The sequence below is a fragment of the Garra rufa genome, chromosome 25 (genome assembly GCF_049309525.1).
Source record: "Garra rufa chromosome 25, GarRuf1.0, whole genome shotgun sequence".
NCBI classification, from domain to species: domain Eukaryota; kingdom Metazoa; phylum Chordata; class Actinopteri; order Cypriniformes; family Cyprinidae; genus Garra; species Garra rufa.
In genome coordinates this window covers 24,484,283-24,502,641 of record NC_133385.1, presented here as the reverse complement: position 1 = coordinate 24,502,641, position 18,359 = coordinate 24,484,283, and the positions used below count along the sequence as shown (strand labels likewise).

Sequence of the window (18,359 nt, the reverse complement as noted above, 5' to 3'; positions counted from 1 at the left end):
AGCATTGGCCCGGGATATTCAAACTAGCTTTTTTGTGTGTGTGTGTGTGTGTGTGTGTGTGTGTGTGTGTGTGTGTGTGTGTGTGTGTGTGTGTGTGTGTGTGTGTGTGTGTGTGTGTGTGTGTGTGTGTGTGTGTGTGTGTGTGTGTGTGTGTGTGTGTGTGTGTGTGTGTGTGTGTGTGTGGTTAAAGATGTTCCCTCTTACTGCATCACTGCCTTTCAGTTTTGTTGAAAAAAAATCACCTGTTGTCTTTTTATAGTGCTTACACATTGATCGTTGTGTTTACAGTTAAGCACCTAAGTGTCTGCACACCTGATGGCCGTGTTTTATCAATTGGCTCATATGTGTAGTATTTTGGAAAGCAGTGCCTTAAAATGGCAAAGAAGTGGCATCATGTTAGATTTCTGTGTCTAATGTAGAGAAGTGTGTTTAGAGTCCTGCAAAACAATGTGTGTAGTGTTTTGCAAAAAGTGTGAAGCAGAGAATGTGTTTACAGTTGTGTAGATTTGGGCTGAGGTTTTGCTCCTTGGATGCCATGATTCACTAACTGTGTGTTATTTTTAAGTTTAGTGTGTAAGCAATCGTGAAAAATTGTAAGATGTTATAGAATGTATGTAAAACTGACATCTTACAGACATCTATCAGATGCAGATGCTTTCCAGATCTTAAACAGACATCTTAGAGACGTAAGTGTGCTATCTGGGACATTATCCACTGGAACGCCACTCTCTCGTGAACATGCATACAAAAGTCAGCGGAAGCTAAAGATATGACTTATAAAGTTTTAAATATGTATATATATATATTTTTATACAAATGCATCAATTCAATTTTAGAATGCCTTTATTAAGCTCCATGAGCCATGTGGAATACTTTTTATGTTGGATTTATGCACTTTATTTTGCTTCAGAATCTCAACAGCCATTCACTGCCATTATAACGCTTGGAAAAGCCAGGACACTTTTTAATATAACTCCAACTGTATTCATCTGAATGAACAAAGTCATATACACCTAGGATGGGTAAATCATGGGGTAATTTTCATTTTTGGGGTAAACTATCCCTTTAAGAAGTGTTTCCCATTCATTCAGTTAAACTGTAGTAAAATCTGGCCATGATTGATCTAAAACAAGGAACAAATTCTTAATCTGTAGCCATGATATCCATCATTTCCTGAACATGAATGTAAAAATAAATATGTTTGTGCATTGCAGTTACTCCTCACAGCTGCTTTCATGAGGTCTGGCTGTGAAGAACATCCAGAAAGAACATCCTGACCCAGAGTAGCGCTAACATCCTGCTGGAATAAAACCTGACACTCATTCCTTCATCATTAAAACAACATTCAGACTATAGCGTCTTATTGACATCTAGTGGTCAGTTTGTTGAACATCACTTCAGTATTTTGTCTAAATATCGTTGTTTTTCCATAGGTTGTGGTAAAAAAACAAGTTTAAGGATTTCATTACACTTAAACCTGCCTGGGCAGGTAGGCTACGTTTAAGCAAAACTTAATGTTAATATTGAGTTTTTCGTATTTATTGTGAATTATTATCTTACTTTTATGACAATATTTGAAACCAAATTTCACATATTTACCCATAAACTGTCATTGTTCCAATATATTTTAAGATAATGACTGGCTGACTGTATATTATCCTGCTTATTATATGCATGCTTAAAATTTAAATGAAAATGTAGACATGAAATACTTAATTTATTTTATTTGTAGAGAATTATACATGTCAGTTATACAGCGTTGTACAATAAATATTGCAAATGAACCGGTTACAACAGTTGTACAAGAGCAACTGTAATAAATTAAAATACATTTCATTATTACTAAATCACTAATGTGTTTTCTATTTTCACTGTATTTGGTAAAGTACAGCTTTTTGTAAACAGTTCTTGTAGTTCATTGTAAACAGGTTTCAGATTGCACAATCACCAGTTCAACGGCAATGTTGATAAAAAATGATTAAATCCACATTATACCACTCAGTTTCTCTTTTACACCTATGAAGATCTGTTTCATGTATACTACAATTTTCCAACACAAGTAAATGTTGATACTGCAAAATGGCTCTGCAGTCAAGTGTGGAATGAATAAATTCACTTGACCAATTAAACTGTTAAAAATTTAGCATAGAAGTAGATTACAATTAGTTTTCCAGCCACAAAAGACAGCAAACCCCTAAATCTGAATATAACTTTGATTTGAAAGTCAGTGCAATATCAGTGCTTTTTGAAAAAAAAAAAAAAAAGAAAGAAAGAAACTTGCTTTTCTATTTAATACAAGTACATTTAATTGATTTGTAATTTTTTGTGCATACGTTAAAAGGGTTTAGTTGGCATACCTTTGGTATAAATCTTTAAAATCTTTAAAAATATATATGGTTTTATTCAATACCATGACCACTGATTTAAATCCCAGGGAAATGTAAAAGTTTAAAAATAAATGTACATTTAAGAATGTAAATCTATATTTGCATTAAGAAAAGTTTAAAAACAACAACTTCAGATTGATCAAATCTTCACCAGAACAAGTCAAGTTACAATAGGAGATTAGGACACGAAGACCAACAATGCATTTTGGGTTGATTTTTTTTTTCTCCAGCTAAAATAAATTTCAATTGCTTTTGTCATCGAGAAACCGAAATCTGAGCTTGAGCTCTTGAAGCAGCTTCGACTTTGCAGTTTCCCAGCTGTCTTCCCAGCCTAGAAATCAAACAACCAACTTGTAACCAACTGTAATATTTTGACATTTGATATGACACACAAATATTTCAAACTTGACAGAAGAACTCTCAGATATTAACACTCAGCGCATTGTTATTAAGGTTACATTTAATTGATCAAATATAACAGCAAGGGTATTTATGGTATAATGTTACAAAAGATTTTAATAAAAAAAACTGTTCTTTTGAACTTTCTATTTATCAAGGAATCCTAAAAATGTATCCTTTTGTACAAAATTATTAAAGGAGTAACTTCCAGAACAAAAATGTACAGATAATGTAGTCACCCCCTTGTCTTTAAAGATGTTCATGTCTTTCTTTCTTCAGTCGTAAAGAAATTATGTTTTTTAAGGAAAACATTTCAGGATTTTTCTCCATATAATGGACTTCTATGGTGCCCCGAGAAATGCAATATAAATGGAGCTTCAAAGGGCTCTCAACGATCCCAGCCAAGAAAAAAGGGTTTTATCTAGTGAAACAATCGTTTTTTTTTTTACAAATTTACAATTTATATACTCTTTAACCTCAAACACTCGTCTTGTCTAGCTCTGTGCTACGCATGTGTCCAGTTCAAGACTATCGTATTCTCAGATCGGTATCTCATTTTCTCAAGGGCGTTTGACCTTTGCATGTCCACATTGTAAAGACTGGGTCGGTACTTCAGCAGCGATGTAGGACGATTTTGAAGTTGAAGAAGAAAAGGAGTTTTTCAGCATACCCTAACTTTCTTAAACCAGACGCATTCACAACACAGAGCTAGACAAGACGAGTGTTTGAGGTTAAAAAGTATATAAATTGTTAATTAAAAAAAAAATAACTGATAGTTTTGCTAGATAAGAGCCCTTATTCCTCGTTTAAAGCCCTTCGAAGCTGCATTTAAACAGCATTTTGGAAGTTCAAACTCCATTATATGGAGAGAAATTCTGAAATGTTTTCCTCAAAAAACACAGTTTCTTAACGACAGAAGAAAGAAAGATATGAACGTCTTGAAAGACAAGGAGGTGAGTACATTATCTGTACATTTTTGTTCTGGAAGTGAACTACTCCTTTAAGCTGCACAACTGTTATATACATTAATAATAAGAAATGGTTCTTGAAAAGCAAATCAGTTTATTAGAATAATTTCTGAAGGAGACTGGAGAAATGATGCTGAAAATTCAGGCAATAAAGTACCTTTTAAAATATATTCAAATAGAAAACGGGTGCAGTCATGTTGACTTTCAGAATTATTACAAAATCTTACCAATCCCAAACGTTTGAACAGTTCTGTTTTTACGGTCTATTAATTGTGCATATATTTATTATTAAGCATTTATAAATACATCAAACATTCATGTTTTGAGTGTATGTGCACGCTTACCTGGACTGCAGCAGGTTAACTGAATAGATAAAGTAGTCTTCGCTCCAAGCGCCTCTTCTGTGTCTTCAAACACTGGCGGTGGCAGATTCTTTTTTGTGAACCACTCTTGTACAGAGTTTCTCAAAGATGCATTGTTATCTGGCGTAAGAAAGATAGACGTTTTAAATGATCATTTTGTAGTAACGTACATTAAGAAAGACAAACTGGATGGTCTTGAATAGCTCTGACCTTTTTTTTCCCCAAGTAGACCCAGTATACGTTCACACAGGTGATTTCGTGCTGCTTTCTTGGAGTTTTGACATGTGCACTTCAGAGTATAGTCATAGAAGGACAGCTGGATACAGGCCCGTTCCTCAGACTTCAGGTCAATGACAGGCTCTTTCTGACCGGCCCCATTTAGCATGGAGCTCAGCTGATTCTGAACCTCTTCAGCACTATCAGATCCAAGTAATGAAGGATAACCAAAGAGAGGTGATAGTGAACTTAGGGCTTTCTGGAGAGCATGTAACTTGGCTTCATCCTCTGAAGACCCTAAAAAGTCCATATCATATTTGAAGTGTTACATCCCTAGTAAAGAAAAAATGTGACCCTGGACCACAAAAACAGTCTTAGGTAGCATGAGTATATTTGTAGCAATTTTTTTTTTCTTTTATGCCAAAAATCATTAGGATATTAAGTAAAGATCATGTTCCATGAAGATATTTTGTAAATTTCTTATCGTAAATAGATCTAAACCCAATTTTTGATTAGTAATATGCATTGCTAAGAACTTCATCTGGACAACTTTAAATGTGATTTTCTCAATAGTTAGATTTTTTATTTTTTTTTTCTTAATTTTTTGCACCCTCAGATTCTAGATTTTCAAATAGTTGAATATTGGCCAAATATTGTCCTATGTATAAATCTCAGTTGAAAAAAAAATCTACCCTTATGACTGGTTTTGTGGTCCAGGGTAACAAATATACTAATATATATTTAAAATACAGTTATTTCATGCTAAGTATACTACAAATACAAAATTACATCTTTGTGTACTTAATAAAAATACCCAGCAATTGTACTTTTAGTATACTAAACTGTTTCACTTAAAGTATAAATAATAATAAAGTACAATAATAATTTTGTACTTATTACACTTTAATTGTGTGAAAGTAGAGCTGAAGTCCAACTAAAGATATAATGAAGTATATTTCATTGTGGTAAGTAGAACTATTAAATACACTTTAAATATCCTGCATTTAAAGACTAATATTACTCAAAGATCAAACAATCCTTATCAATAGTGACATTAAAACACATTTTAGACTTAATATTAAAAACCGTGCATCGTGCACAAGTAAAAAAATAAAAGAGATCTGAAAAGTCGAAATTATTCAGGAAAAATTGATACAATGAGAATAAAGTTGAAACAATGAGAATAAAATTGAAATTACAGTTGAAATTAGAAGTTGAAATGTTTTGAGAATAAAGTTTAAATGTCTTGAGAATAAAGTCTAAATGTTTCGTAAATAAAATTAAAATTATGAGAATAAAGTTGAAATGTTTTGAGAATAAAGTTTAAATGTTTTGAGAATAGAGTATAATTGTTTTGAGAATAGTCTAAATGTTTCGTAAATAAAATTAAAATTATGAGATTAAAGTTGAATTGTTTTGAGAATAAAGTATAAATGTTTTGCAAATAAAATTAAAATAATGAGAATAAAGTTTAAATGTTTTGAGAATAGTCTAAATGTTTTGCAAATAAAATTAAAATTATGAGAATAAAGTTGAAATGTTTTGAGAATAGAGTATAAATGTTTTGAGAATAGTCTAAATGTTTCGTAAATAAAATCAAAATTATGAGAATAAAGTTTAAATGTTTTGAGAATAGTCTAAATGTTTCGTAAATAAAATTAAAATTATGAGAATAAAGTTGAAATGTTTTGAGAATAGAGTATAAATGTTTTGAGAATAGTCTAAATGTTTTGCAAATAAAATTAAAATAATGAGAATAAAGTTTAAATGTTTTGAGAATAGTCTAAAAGTTTCGTAAATAAAATTAAAATTATTAGAATAAAGTTGAATTGTTTTGAGAAAAAAAGGATAAATGTTTTGCAAATAAAATTAAAATTATGAGAATGAAGTTGAAATGTTTTGAGAATAGTCTAAATGTTTCGTAAATAAAATTAAAATTATTAGAATAAAGTTGAATTGTTTTGAGAAAAAAGGATAAATGTTTTGCAAATAAAATTAAAATTATGAGAATAAAGTTGAAATGTTTTGAGAATAAATTTGAAATGTTTTAAGAACAGAGTTTAAATGTTTCGCAAATAAAATTAAAATTATGAGAGTAAAGTTGAAATGTTTCGAGAATAATAGAGTATAAATGTTTTGAGAATAGTCTAAATGTTTCGTAAATAAAATTAAAATTATGAGAATAAAGTTGAATTGTTTTGAGAATAAAGTATAAATGTTTTGAGAATAGTCTAAATGTTTCGTAAATAAAATTAAAATTATGAGATTAAAGTTGAATTGTTTTGAGAATAAAGTATAAATGTTTTGAGAATAAAATTAAAATAATGAGAATAAAGTTGAAATGTTTAGAGAATAGAGTATAAATGTTTTGAGAATAGTCTAAATGTTTCGTAAATAAAATTTAAATTATGAGAATAAAGTTGAAATGTTTTGAGAATAGAGTATAAATGTTTTGAGAATAGTCTAAATGTTTCGTAAATAAAATTAAAATTATGAGATTAAAGTTGAATTGTTTTGAGAATAAAGTATAAATGTTTTGAGAATAAAATTAAAATAATGAGAATAAAGTTGAAATGTTTTGAGAATAGTCTAAATGTTTTGCAAATAAAATTAAAATTATGAGAATAAAGTTGAATTGTTTTGAGAATAAAGTATAAATGTTTTGAGAATAAAATTAAAATAATGAGAATAAAGTTGAAATGTTTTGAGAATAGTCTAAATGTTTTGCAAATAAAATTAAAATTATGAGAATAAAGTTGAAATGTTTTGAGAATAAAGTATAAATGTTTTGCAAATAAAATTAAAATTATGAGAATAAAGTTGAAATGTTTTGAGAATAGAGTATAAATGTTTTGAGAATAGTCTAAATGTTTCGTAAATACAATTAAAATTATGAGAATAAAGTTGAAATGTTTTGAGAATAGAGTATAAATGTTTTGAGAATAGTCTAAATGTTTCGTAAATAAAATTAAAATTACGAGAATAAAGTTGAAATGTTTCGAGAATAAAGTTGAAATGTTTTGAGAAGAGTCTAAATGTTTCGCAAATAAAATTAAAATTACGAGAATAAAGTTGAAATGTTTTGAGAAGAGTCTAAATGTTTCGCAAGTAAAATTAAAATTATGAGAATAAAGTTGAAATGTTTTGAGAATATAGACTAAATGTTTCAAAAATAAATTTAAAATTACGAGAATAAAGTTGAAATGTTTCGAAAATAAAGCTGAAATGTTTTGAGAAAAGTCTAAATGTTTCGCAAATAAAATTTAAATTACGAGAATAAAGTTGAAATGTTTTGAGAGTAAAGTTGAAATGTTTTGAGAATAGAGCCTAAATGTTTCGCAAATAAAATTTTAATTTCGAGAATAAAGTTGAAATGTTTTGAGAATAAAGTCAGAATTACGAGAAATAAGTTAAAATTGTGAGAATAAAGTTGAAATATTTCATGAATAAAATCTAAAACAAAAATTTGTATAGAGTAGTGTTTTGAGGTTGTATAAAGTAGAAAAATAAAGTAAAATATTTCTCAGATGCAAAGCTGAGCATTTCTTCAGACGCTCATACTAACCTTGTCCAGTGTACTTCACGTCGTAAGTTATGTTCTTTATTGAGCAGTAAAATGGCTTTGCGGATGCTTCAAAATCTTCCTGAGGAAGAGGAAGAGACCTCTGAGAAAAGTGCTGCTTTACCTGCGCACTGCACATCTTTTCATCTTAAATCACAGGTAAAGAAAAAAAGCATTAGTTAAGGAACATAAATGTATCGGTGTATTTGAATTCATAAATACACAAATATACACCTGAGCTGGGATCCAAAATGTCCATTGCACGGCCGAATAACAGGAAGGCTTTTCGAGTGGCTTCTTTCTTGGTGTCGTAGCCTTGTTCGTTAGCAAAAGTATATCTTTCCAGGTTGACTGTGACAGTACATTTGACATTCTGATCACATTTCATGTTCTCCACATTCACGTGTGGTGGCTTGAGATTACATACATTAAACAGCTCATTGATTTCTGCAAAATACACAGAGATGTACAAGTAAATGAGTCCAGAGTCGCAACAGCTTACTTAAACTTGACATTTTAATAATACAATGTGCCACTAGCGCTCCCTACTGATGTACTCTGCAATAGCACATCATCTTTCTTCCTACATGCTCCATTACCTGGACATTCAATCCTGGGCTTTTTCCTCTGTGTGGCTGGAGAACTGGAGTCTGGAGGGTCTGGCTGCACAAGAACAGGAACACGGACTGATTCCGGGCCTGATGGGAGCTTTGCTGATGTGGAGATGCTTCCAGATTTCAAGTCTGAATGCTCTTCCACTGCTGCCTGATTGATAGATACTGCAGACAAAAATGAAACCCTTATTTTTTAAAATATATGTCATAGACTACATACAAGAATTTTTACTAATGTCTTTCAAATTAAACTCACAGTTGGAAAGCTTTGGGCTCACACCGCTGGTGACGGGCTCTTCAGTGGTTTCTGCTTTATACTCTTCCGTTTCATAGATGGGATTTTTGATACTCAGTTGGTCTAGACGCTCCTTCAGAACGCCTTTGAAGTTCTTCTCTTGATCTGATAATGGAGGACAGCTGAGGATCCATGATAGCTGGTCCAGAGCAACTTTAGCTGCCTGTTGCTCCGCCTGTCTCTTCTTGGTAGAGCCATCTAAGAAACGTAAGAGTCATATTTCATCCCCAAATCAAAAAATATAGATAAATGTATCTATAATTATATTAGGATACTACTATATACAGTGCCTTTTAAAAGTATTCACAACCCTTAATTTTTTTCACGTTTTATGTTGCAACCTTATGTTAAAATGCTTTAAATAACTTTTTTCCCAGATCAATCTACACTCCATATACTATAATGACAGAGAAAAAACAGGTTTGTAACAACTTTGCAAATTTATTAGAAATAAAAAAATTAAATGATTCCATTGCATAAGTATTCATACCCTTTACTGAGACACTTGAAATTTAGCTCAGGTGCATGCATATTGCTTGTAGATGTTACTACAGTTCGAGTGGGGTTAACCTTTGGCATATTAATTTGAATAAGTATGGTTTAGAAAGGCACACACTTCTCAATTAAAGGCCTAACAGTTGAAAATGCATATAAGAGCAAAAACCAAGCCCTCAAGTCAAAAGAACTGCCTGTAGAGCTCAAAAACAGCATTTCATCAAGCCACACGTCTGGAGAAGAAAATTCTGCTGTATTGAAGGTTCACAGAAACATGTAGCATCCATTATCCATAATGAAAGATGGTTTGAACGACTAGGACTCTTCCTAGAGCATGAGCATTCGATGGAGAAATGTCTTGGTTAGACTGGTGACCGAGAAGCTGATGGTGACTCTAGATGAGCTCCATGATCATATATGCAGATGGAAGAAACTTACAAAGGACAAACATCACTGCAACACTCCACCGATCTGGACTTGGTGGTGTGGCCAGACTCAATCTTCTCCTCAGTGAAAACACATGAAACACTTGGAATTTGCAAAAAAGCACCTAAAAACTCTCAGATTGTGAGAAACAAGATTCTCTAGTCTGATGAACCTCAATTCCAAACATCATGTTTGAAGGAAACCAGGCACCGCTTATCACCTGCACAGTAGCATCCCAACAGTAAAGTGTGCTGGTAGCAGCCTCATGCTGAGGGGCTGTTTTTTTAGCGGCAGGGACTGAGGGACTTATCAGAGTAGAAGGAAAGCTCAACCCAGTCCAGAGCATTTAGGACCTCAGACTTGGCAGAGCCTGGGGTAAAACATTTCTAGATAATAACCAGAAAATGTCTGCCAGCCCCTACCTAAGCTGACAGAGCTTGAGAGGTAAAGAGGTGAGGAGAAGAATGGCAGATAATTGCCAAAAGCTGATGTGCAAAGCTTGTTGCATCATACCCAAAAAGACTTAAGGCTATAAAGGTGCGTTAACTAAGTACCGCATTAAAGGTATGAATACTTATGCAATGTACTTATTTAAGTTTTTTAATTTAAAAAAGTTGTTGCAAATCATTTTTTTAAATTAAAGCAGTTTAACTTAAGGCTGCAACATAACAAAACGGGAAAAATTTAAGGGGAATATGAAAACTTTCGCAAGGCACTGTATATAAATAAGGGTAAACAGAACAGAACCAGCATAAATATATTGCAGATATTAGTGTTCAATAATTTAATGTACACATTTTAGAAATTAATATGATTCAAAGGAGAATTAGAAGGCTGAATTGTGACTGGAAGAGAGGAGGAGCTGGGGATGGAGGAGGGTAATTAGCTATAGAGCAACGTGAAACCTGCTGATAATACTGAAGGACCTTATATATAAATGTTCAGATAAACGTGACGTGAAAGCTGACGTGAACTTGACAGACGTGACCTGCCAGAACTAACACTAAGCTTGACTGATTTGTTTTGGGGGTCAAATATTCACCCAAAGACTGTTCAATAAATAAAAAAAGTAAACATTAAGTTACCTTCGTCAGAAAAAGTGAAAGGTCCGATGAGTTTGAGCTTGCAGACGGTTGTGTTTTCATCATCAACAAACTCTTCTGTTGGTTTTTGTAAACAGTGCGTGTTAAAATATTCTATGATCCCTGTCCGGTACGTCTGATCTGTTGTAGCAAAAATTAAAACCAGGTTATGCTGTTCTGAAAACCATTTTAACATATTCTAATGCATTCTAACATATCTGGCCCACAGTAACACCAAAACAACTACAGTATCACTCATCCTCCTGAAGTACTTTATGTAAAATATTATACTTAATATTTTAGGCCTCAAGTGTAGGTCAAATACTGTACATGTGAATATACTGATATATGACTTTATATGAAATATTTGAAATCGAACCTAAACGTCTTACTTTACCTTCTGCTGGAGCACTGATGCGAAAACTTTCCCATAAAGCCTTATAAGCTGCTTCAGTTGCTTCTTCCTTTGTAGAGCATCTATCGGATGCAACTTCTCGACTGAGATCCACAGTCACTTTACCAAAGAAAAACTTTTCTGAAATGTCAAAAATATTTATTTTTATTAAATGTTTGATGTAGCTTTGTCTCCTGCAATAGCACATCATCTTTTTTCCTATGTGCTTCATTACCTAGACAGTCAATCCTGGTCTTTTTCCCTTGTGAGGGAGTAGAGCTGGAGTCTGGAGGGTCTGGCTGCACATGAACAGGAACATGGACTGACTTTTGGCCTGATGGGGGCTGTGCTGATGTGGAGACGCTTTCAGACGTTGAGTCCGAATGCTCTTTCACTGCTGCCTGACTGATGGATACTGTAGAAGTAACCACGTCTGAGCTGATGTCAGTGGACATGGGCTCTTCACTGATCTCTACTTTATTATCTGTGTCATAAACAGGATTTTTCAGACCCAATGTCTCTAGACACTCCTTCAGAACACCTTTGAAGTTCTTCTCTTGATCTGATATTGGAGGACAGCTGAGGATCTTTGATAGCTGGTCCAGAGCAACTTTAGCTGCCTGTTGCTCTGCCTGTTTCTTCTTGGTGGAGCCATCTAAGGAATGTAAGAAATACAACGTCAAGCAAACAATAACTTGTATATCAGCTTCAGTGAACAATAGCTTGTAAATCAACGCAAACCTTTAGTGAAAGGAAGATCAATTATTTTTAACCCATGACTAAGTACAAAGGCAGTTACCTTTGTCACAAAAAGTGAAAGGCCCAATGAGTTTGAGCTTGCAAATGGTTGTGCTGTCATCAAAATCTTCTATTGGTTTTGGGAAGCCATTTGTGTTGAAATACTCCATCGTCACTGACTTGTATGTTCGACCTGTTGCAGTGAGAAAGAAAACCAGGTTTAGTGAGCTCTTCAGAAAATCAATTTAACCTTAAAACCCTAAATACATGAGAGAATATGTATCCAAAAAACATGGTATTACCATAGTACTTTTTGGATATGTTTTAAACTGGTAAAAAATATTGTGAAAATAGGTTAACCTTAAACCTCTATTTGTCCCGAGAAATACAAAATGTAAAATTGAAAATAGAAGAAATATGTTATTTGACAAAAATATGTTATTTGAGTCCTGATGTGCCGGAAAAGGCAATAAACAAATTTTTTAGATGGGATAAAACTTTACTTTTATTGCATATACCTAAAAAGGATTTATTTCCAAAAACATTACATGCAAACATGCTTGTATGCATTTCACAGTAATACATTAAGCTCTTGTGCTTAAAGTTTTTTATTAAAATAAAAAAAGATTTATTTTTTACCTTTTGCCGAAGTACTGCTGCAAAAGCTTTCCCATAAAACCTTATAAGCTGCTTCAGTTGCTTCTTCTTTTGAAGAGCATTTATCAGACGTAACTTCCCGATTGAGATCCACAGTCACTTTACCAAAGTAAGGGCCTCCTGAAATTAAAAAAAAAATTAAAATGACGTACTCTATCATACATTTCTCTCAATGCGCCATAAATCAATAGTACAATTTCTTAGTCAGTTTTACCTGAGGAAGATATAGACGAGGCCTCAGATTGTATGGCAGAGCTTGATGGTTCATCTGAGCTTTCTTCCTGTAATTTCAGCTGCTCGAGGGCAATGTATGCGACCTCCTGATGCGCAGTCTTTTTGTCGTTAGTCACCCTTTTGCCAATGAAACTTTGCCCATTCACTGTCACTTTACCTCTGTAACCTGTACAAAGTATGTGAACTTCATGATTAACTGTTTATTCTAAGTTAAATTAAAGAATTTCATCTACTTTTTCCTGTATGTCTAAACAAATACAATATTTGTTTCTAAAGGACTATCCTGCATTTAATATTAAGTGAACAATGATGAATGTGTTACCTTGTGCTTCTTGATCCTCTGAAAAAACTGGAAATTTGTCCTCTGGCCATTTCTTTGCCTGACAATATTCATAAAGGTGATTCTTGTATTTCAGTGGGTTGCCAGGAAAAGCTGAGTCTGTGGCTAAATAAACATTGGAATTAGACAATCTGATTACAATGATACTGCTGCAAACTCAAAATGACGTAAGGTGAGTAAAACTTGCGTAATTTAGCATATTATTTTGTTCTGTTTTAAAGTTTGACAATAGGTTACTTAAGTGTACTTAAAGGGATAGTTCTCCCAAAAATGAAAATTCTGTCATTAATTACACCCCCTCACCTTTTGTTTTCTTGGCTCACAAAAAGTATTCTCGTAGCCTTATAACATTACGGTTGACCAACGGATGTCATATGGACTATGTCATATGGCCTTGAACTTGTCAGTTGCATTGCTGTCTATGCAGGGTCAGAAAGCTCTTGGATTTAAATATCATCCAAAATATCTTAATTTGTGTTCTGAAGATGAACGAAGGTCTTCCAGGTTTGGAACAACATGAGGGTAAGTAATTTTCTTTGGATATTACAAGTGCATCTCAATAAATTAGAATGTCGTGGATCAGTTATTCAATTTAAAGTGTGAAACTTGTGTATTGAATAAATTCAATGCACACAGACTAAAGTAGTTTAAGTCTTTGATTCTTTTTAATTGGGATGATTATGTGCCAATCAGCTAATCAACTCGAAACACCCGCAAAGGTTTCCTGAGCTTTCAAAATGATCTCTCAGTTTGGTTCAATAGGCTACACAATCATGGGGAAGACTGCTGATCTGACAGTTGTCCAGAAGACAATCATTGACACCCTTCACAAGGAAAGTATGCCACAAACATTCATTGCCAAAGAAGCTGGCTGTTCACGGAGTGCTGTATCCAAGCATTTTAACAGAAAGTTGAGTGGAAGAAAAAGATGCACAACCAACCGAGAGAACCGCAGCCTTGAGAGGCTGGTCAAGCGAAATCGATTCAAGAATTTGGGTGAACTTCACAAGGAATGGACTGAGGCTGGGGTCAAGGTATCAAGAGCCACTACACACAGATGTGTCAAGAAATTTGTCTGCAGTTGTCGTACTCCTCTTGTTAAGCCACTCCTGAACCACAGACAAGAGGCGTCTTAGCTGGGCTAAGGAGAAGAAGAAATGGACTGTTACCCAGTGGTCCAAAGTCCTCTTTCCAGATGAGAGCAAGTTTTGTATTTCAGAGTCTGGAGGAAGGGTGGAGAAGCTCATAGCCCAAGTTGCTTGAAGTCCAGTGTTAAGTTTCCAATGTCAACTGCTGGTGTTGGTCCACTGTGTTTTTTGAAAACAAAAGTCACTGCACCCGTTTACCAAGAAATTTTAGAGCACTTCATGCTTCCCTCTGCTGACCACCTTTGTAAATATGGTGATTTAATTTTCCAGCAGGATTTGGCACCTGGCCACACTGCCAAAAGCACCCAAAGTTGGTTAAATGACCATGGTGTTGGTGTGCTTGACTGGCCAGCAAACTCACCAGACCTGAACCCCATAGAGAATCTACGGGAGAATTGTCAAGAGGAAAATGAGAAACAAAAGACCAAAAAATACAGATGAGCTGAAGGCCACTGTCAAAGAAACCACTGTCCATACCACCTCAGCAGTGCCACAGACTGATCACCTCCATGCCACGCTGAATTGAGGCAGTAATTGAAGCAAAAGGAGCCCCTACCAAGTATTGAGTACATATACAGTAAATTAACATACATTGTAAGGCCATCAATTCACTAAAAATGTTTTTTTTTTTAATTATTTATTGATCTTATAAAGTATTCTAATTTGTTGAGATAGTGAATTAATGGGTTTTGGTTAAATGTGAGCCAAATCATCACAATTAAAAGAACCAAAGACTTAAACTACTTCAGTTAAATTGATTTAACAGACAAGTTTCACAATTTCAGTTGAATTACTGAAATAAATGAACTTTTCCACGACATTGTTATTTATTGAGATGCACCTATATGTGTGGTTTAACTTTCTTTGTGAGTTCACTTTTGGCCCACAAGCAGAAAGATTGCTAAATTACTAAATCAAACATAAATATTATTGGTATTATTACCTTCTCAGATCTCTTACCATGTGTCACTTTCTCCAGCTGGCCCACTCTGCCTGTCAGCTTGTTTATCTCCTCCTCATGTTGATCAACTCTTGCCTGCATCTCTTTAAGTTTGTTGACTTCAGGGCCCAGGATCTCCACAAGATCTTTGTTTTGGTCCAGGAAGTCAAGGAAACTCTTCATGTCCTGAGGTTTTTCCTTAACATAAAGTCATGTTTTAGAACAGACGAGATGCAATTCACACAGTTTACTGTTGATGAGCTGTACTTACTTGGATATTTTCATCTTGGTTCCCCTCAAAGCGTGAGATAATGTCTTCAATCCTATCTTTCATGGCTTGCTGCTCACGATCCAGAACTGTCTGGCGGTCTTTCAGGGTCTGGACACCTTCAAGTTGGCCATCTACCTCACACAGCGATTGATTGAAATTCTTGTCCAAGATGTTGTAAAACTGTACAGGATTTTGAAAAGCTTTTGGTTAAGTACTGAATTAAATGATAAATAATAGGCTCTACAATTATATTGAAGAGCAAAATTATCCTAATCACTATTAATAATAATAATAAAAATAATAATTTTCCATCCACCTTTTTTATCTCCTTTTCCAAGTCTTTCATTTCTGGGACATGAGGTACAAGCTTCTCGGCCAGCTGCAGGAGTGTACTGTGATGCTTTTTCATGTCCTCGTTGCTCACTTTGAAGTCAGGTGAATGCATTACACTGTTCCTTACATATATCACCTGAATTGTTGAAAAGTGTCAAATGTGTTATCTAGCACAACAGTATTTGATATTAACACAGAAAAAGTCGTCACATACTCTAGCACATATAATATGAAATGGTTCAGAATGATGTAATGTTGAAAAGGACAACTTAAAGGTGAATTTCAGAATACTTACGTTGTTTACACTTTGTGCTGGGATGTTCTTGAAATGTTTACAGGAACTTATTAAGTTCAGGATGGCAGAAATATCAAAGTGCTCAAAACTGCTATGTTTTTTCTGCCCACGTGGCATATGTGCCTGTCATAAGAAATATGTGAGACATGCAATCAATAATGTTAAAAATGTAATGCACATAGGTTTTTTGTTCGCTATATATAACAGACAGCACTCAGTAGCAACACTATATTATCATGCAATGTTATTAATGATGAAAGCAACTTACTTTGGCAACTTCCCACTTATTTGTAGCCCATAGATGTGGAAGGCAGTTGTCCCAGTGCATATTATTACGATTCCCATTATGACTGGCAATGATTTCCTTTTTCCAGTGTTCACACAACTGGCAGAGATGCTGATGAAAGAAGCAAAACACAGTTTAAGAGTACAGACGATGTACAGACACTCCCAGAAAACTTTTTAATTGACATTCTTCTACACTTTTTGGTGTATTGCTATTTTTTAATTTGTGTTGATAAACAATTTTATTTAATGTGACATTATTATTCTAAATTGTTGTGTTAAGCAGGAATAACTTTACAATTACAGTTTACCTTATTCGCAAGTTTGCACGTTTGCTCACAGGCCTGTCTATTGAGGTTAGGTTTGTTTCGAAGAGAATTGTGATAAGTTTCGGTTTCCTTTTCGATGAAGTCCTCAATTCGGCTCCTCAGTATGTAAAGACTCTCCGTTGTTTTCAGCCAGTTTTTGTACTTTTCATCAGTAAAGCGATTGCAAGACTGTGTGCTGCTCATGGTCGCTAAATAATAATAATAATAAATCGCAGGGATCGATCACTCTTTTGTTACAGAAGAGCTCCGATGCGATGTGCCTCCACTGTCATCAGCAGGTCAGCTGACTCCTGAAGTTGCCAGATGATCGAAAAATCAACATCTTGCATAAACAAAGCAAAAGGAAGGAAACAATAACGTCTTATTGATATTCATCAGTACCATGGTAATCGTAGTTATAAAAGTAAAATTGAATGGCATTAATATTAGGATTATAATTGTATGTCGCATTTTCTATCTTGTAATTTCGTCTTTTCTTTTTGCCATTTGTTCAAATACATTATCCCATCCAGAATTTATCTTAAATTTAAATTTCATAGGAATATTCATTATTAATTATTATCTAAAGAGAGTGGAATAAAAAAGAACCATTATTAATTCATTAGACCTAAGGGGACATCGTGGTGGGAAAAAATCTGGTGGGAGGGAAAAATGTTTTATTTCTTTTATTTTTTTTATTTTTTTACTTTTGCATCCCTTCGAGAAACTTTTTGTTCCCACGCAAAACTTTTACATTGGCTCGCAAAGGTATTTGTGTTCCCTGTCAAAACTTCCGTTTTCTCTCAAAGATGTTTAAACCATTCTGACAAACATTTCCTGTTTATATTACAGCTTGTAAATGAAGGGTTCATAAAGCTCTGTGTGGTCAGTGCTTATAGTTCAAGACATGTTTTGGGAAATTCTAAAACACTTAATGTGGCATTAATGTACTAAAACAGGAGGCCCAGTTCGCTAGGATGAGTGCATTTGAGACTTGTACAGTTGAAACATCTTAAATAACTTGCATTCACAGGACAGGAAGGAAAGGCCGTGACTTGTGGCCAAGTATGGTATGTGCCCTGCATTCAACCCATCCAAGAGCACACACACAGTAGTGAACACACAGACCCAGAGCAGTGGGGAGCAGTTGGGGGTTCGGTGCCTTGCTCAAGGGTCTCTCCACAGTCGTGGTATTGAGGGTGGAGAGACCGCTGGTTATTCACCCTCTCAATCTACAATCCCTGCCGGACCTCCCTGTTTAAAAAAAAAAACTGCATATGCTGGTTAGGTATGTTTTGGTGCTGGGATGCTGGTCATTTGCTGGTTTATGCTGGTCCTTTGCTGGTTAATGCTGGTCCTTAGCTGGTCATGTTGACCAAAACCAAAACATACCTAAATGCGGACGTACCCAAAATGTCCGCCAGCGAACGTCAAAAAGAGGACCAAATGCGGACGTCCTCAAAACATCCGCCAGCGAACATTACAAAGTGGACTTAATGCAGACATCCCCAAAATGTCCGCCAACGAACGTTACAAATCGGACTAAATGCGGACGTCCATAAAAAAGGCAGCCAGCGAAAGTCAAAAAGAGGACCAAATGCGGACGTCCT

The 18,359-nt window shown here is 34.4% G+C and overlaps 1 protein-coding gene across 1 annotated transcript; it reads right to left on the bottom strand.

Annotated features, from left to right (window-relative positions):
• Window positions 1-1,707: 1,707 nt before the first annotated feature.
• LOC141301848 (uncharacterized) lies at window positions 1,708-17,035 on the bottom strand. Its single transcript, XM_073832044.1, has 20 exons — window positions 16,753-17,035; window positions 16,425-16,553; window positions 16,157-16,279; window positions 15,845-15,997; window positions 15,529-15,708; window positions 15,278-15,455; window positions 13,152-13,274; window positions 12,810-12,995; window positions 12,578-12,715; window positions 12,000-12,131; window positions 11,436-11,855; window positions 11,204-11,341; window positions 10,810-10,947; window positions 8,765-9,001; window positions 8,494-8,673; window positions 8,129-8,341; window positions 7,898-8,041; window positions 4,327-4,629; window positions 4,099-4,236; window positions 1,708-2,718 (listed from the first exon to the last, which is right to left on the bottom strand). Exons 1-20 carry the CDS (start codon window positions 16,951-16,953, stop codon window positions 2,630-2,632), a joined length of 3,543 nt encoding a protein of 1,180 aa, XP_073688145.1. The 5' UTR covers window positions 16,954-17,035; the 3' UTR covers window positions 1,708-2,629.
• Window positions 17,036-18,359: the final 1,324 nt, after the last annotated feature.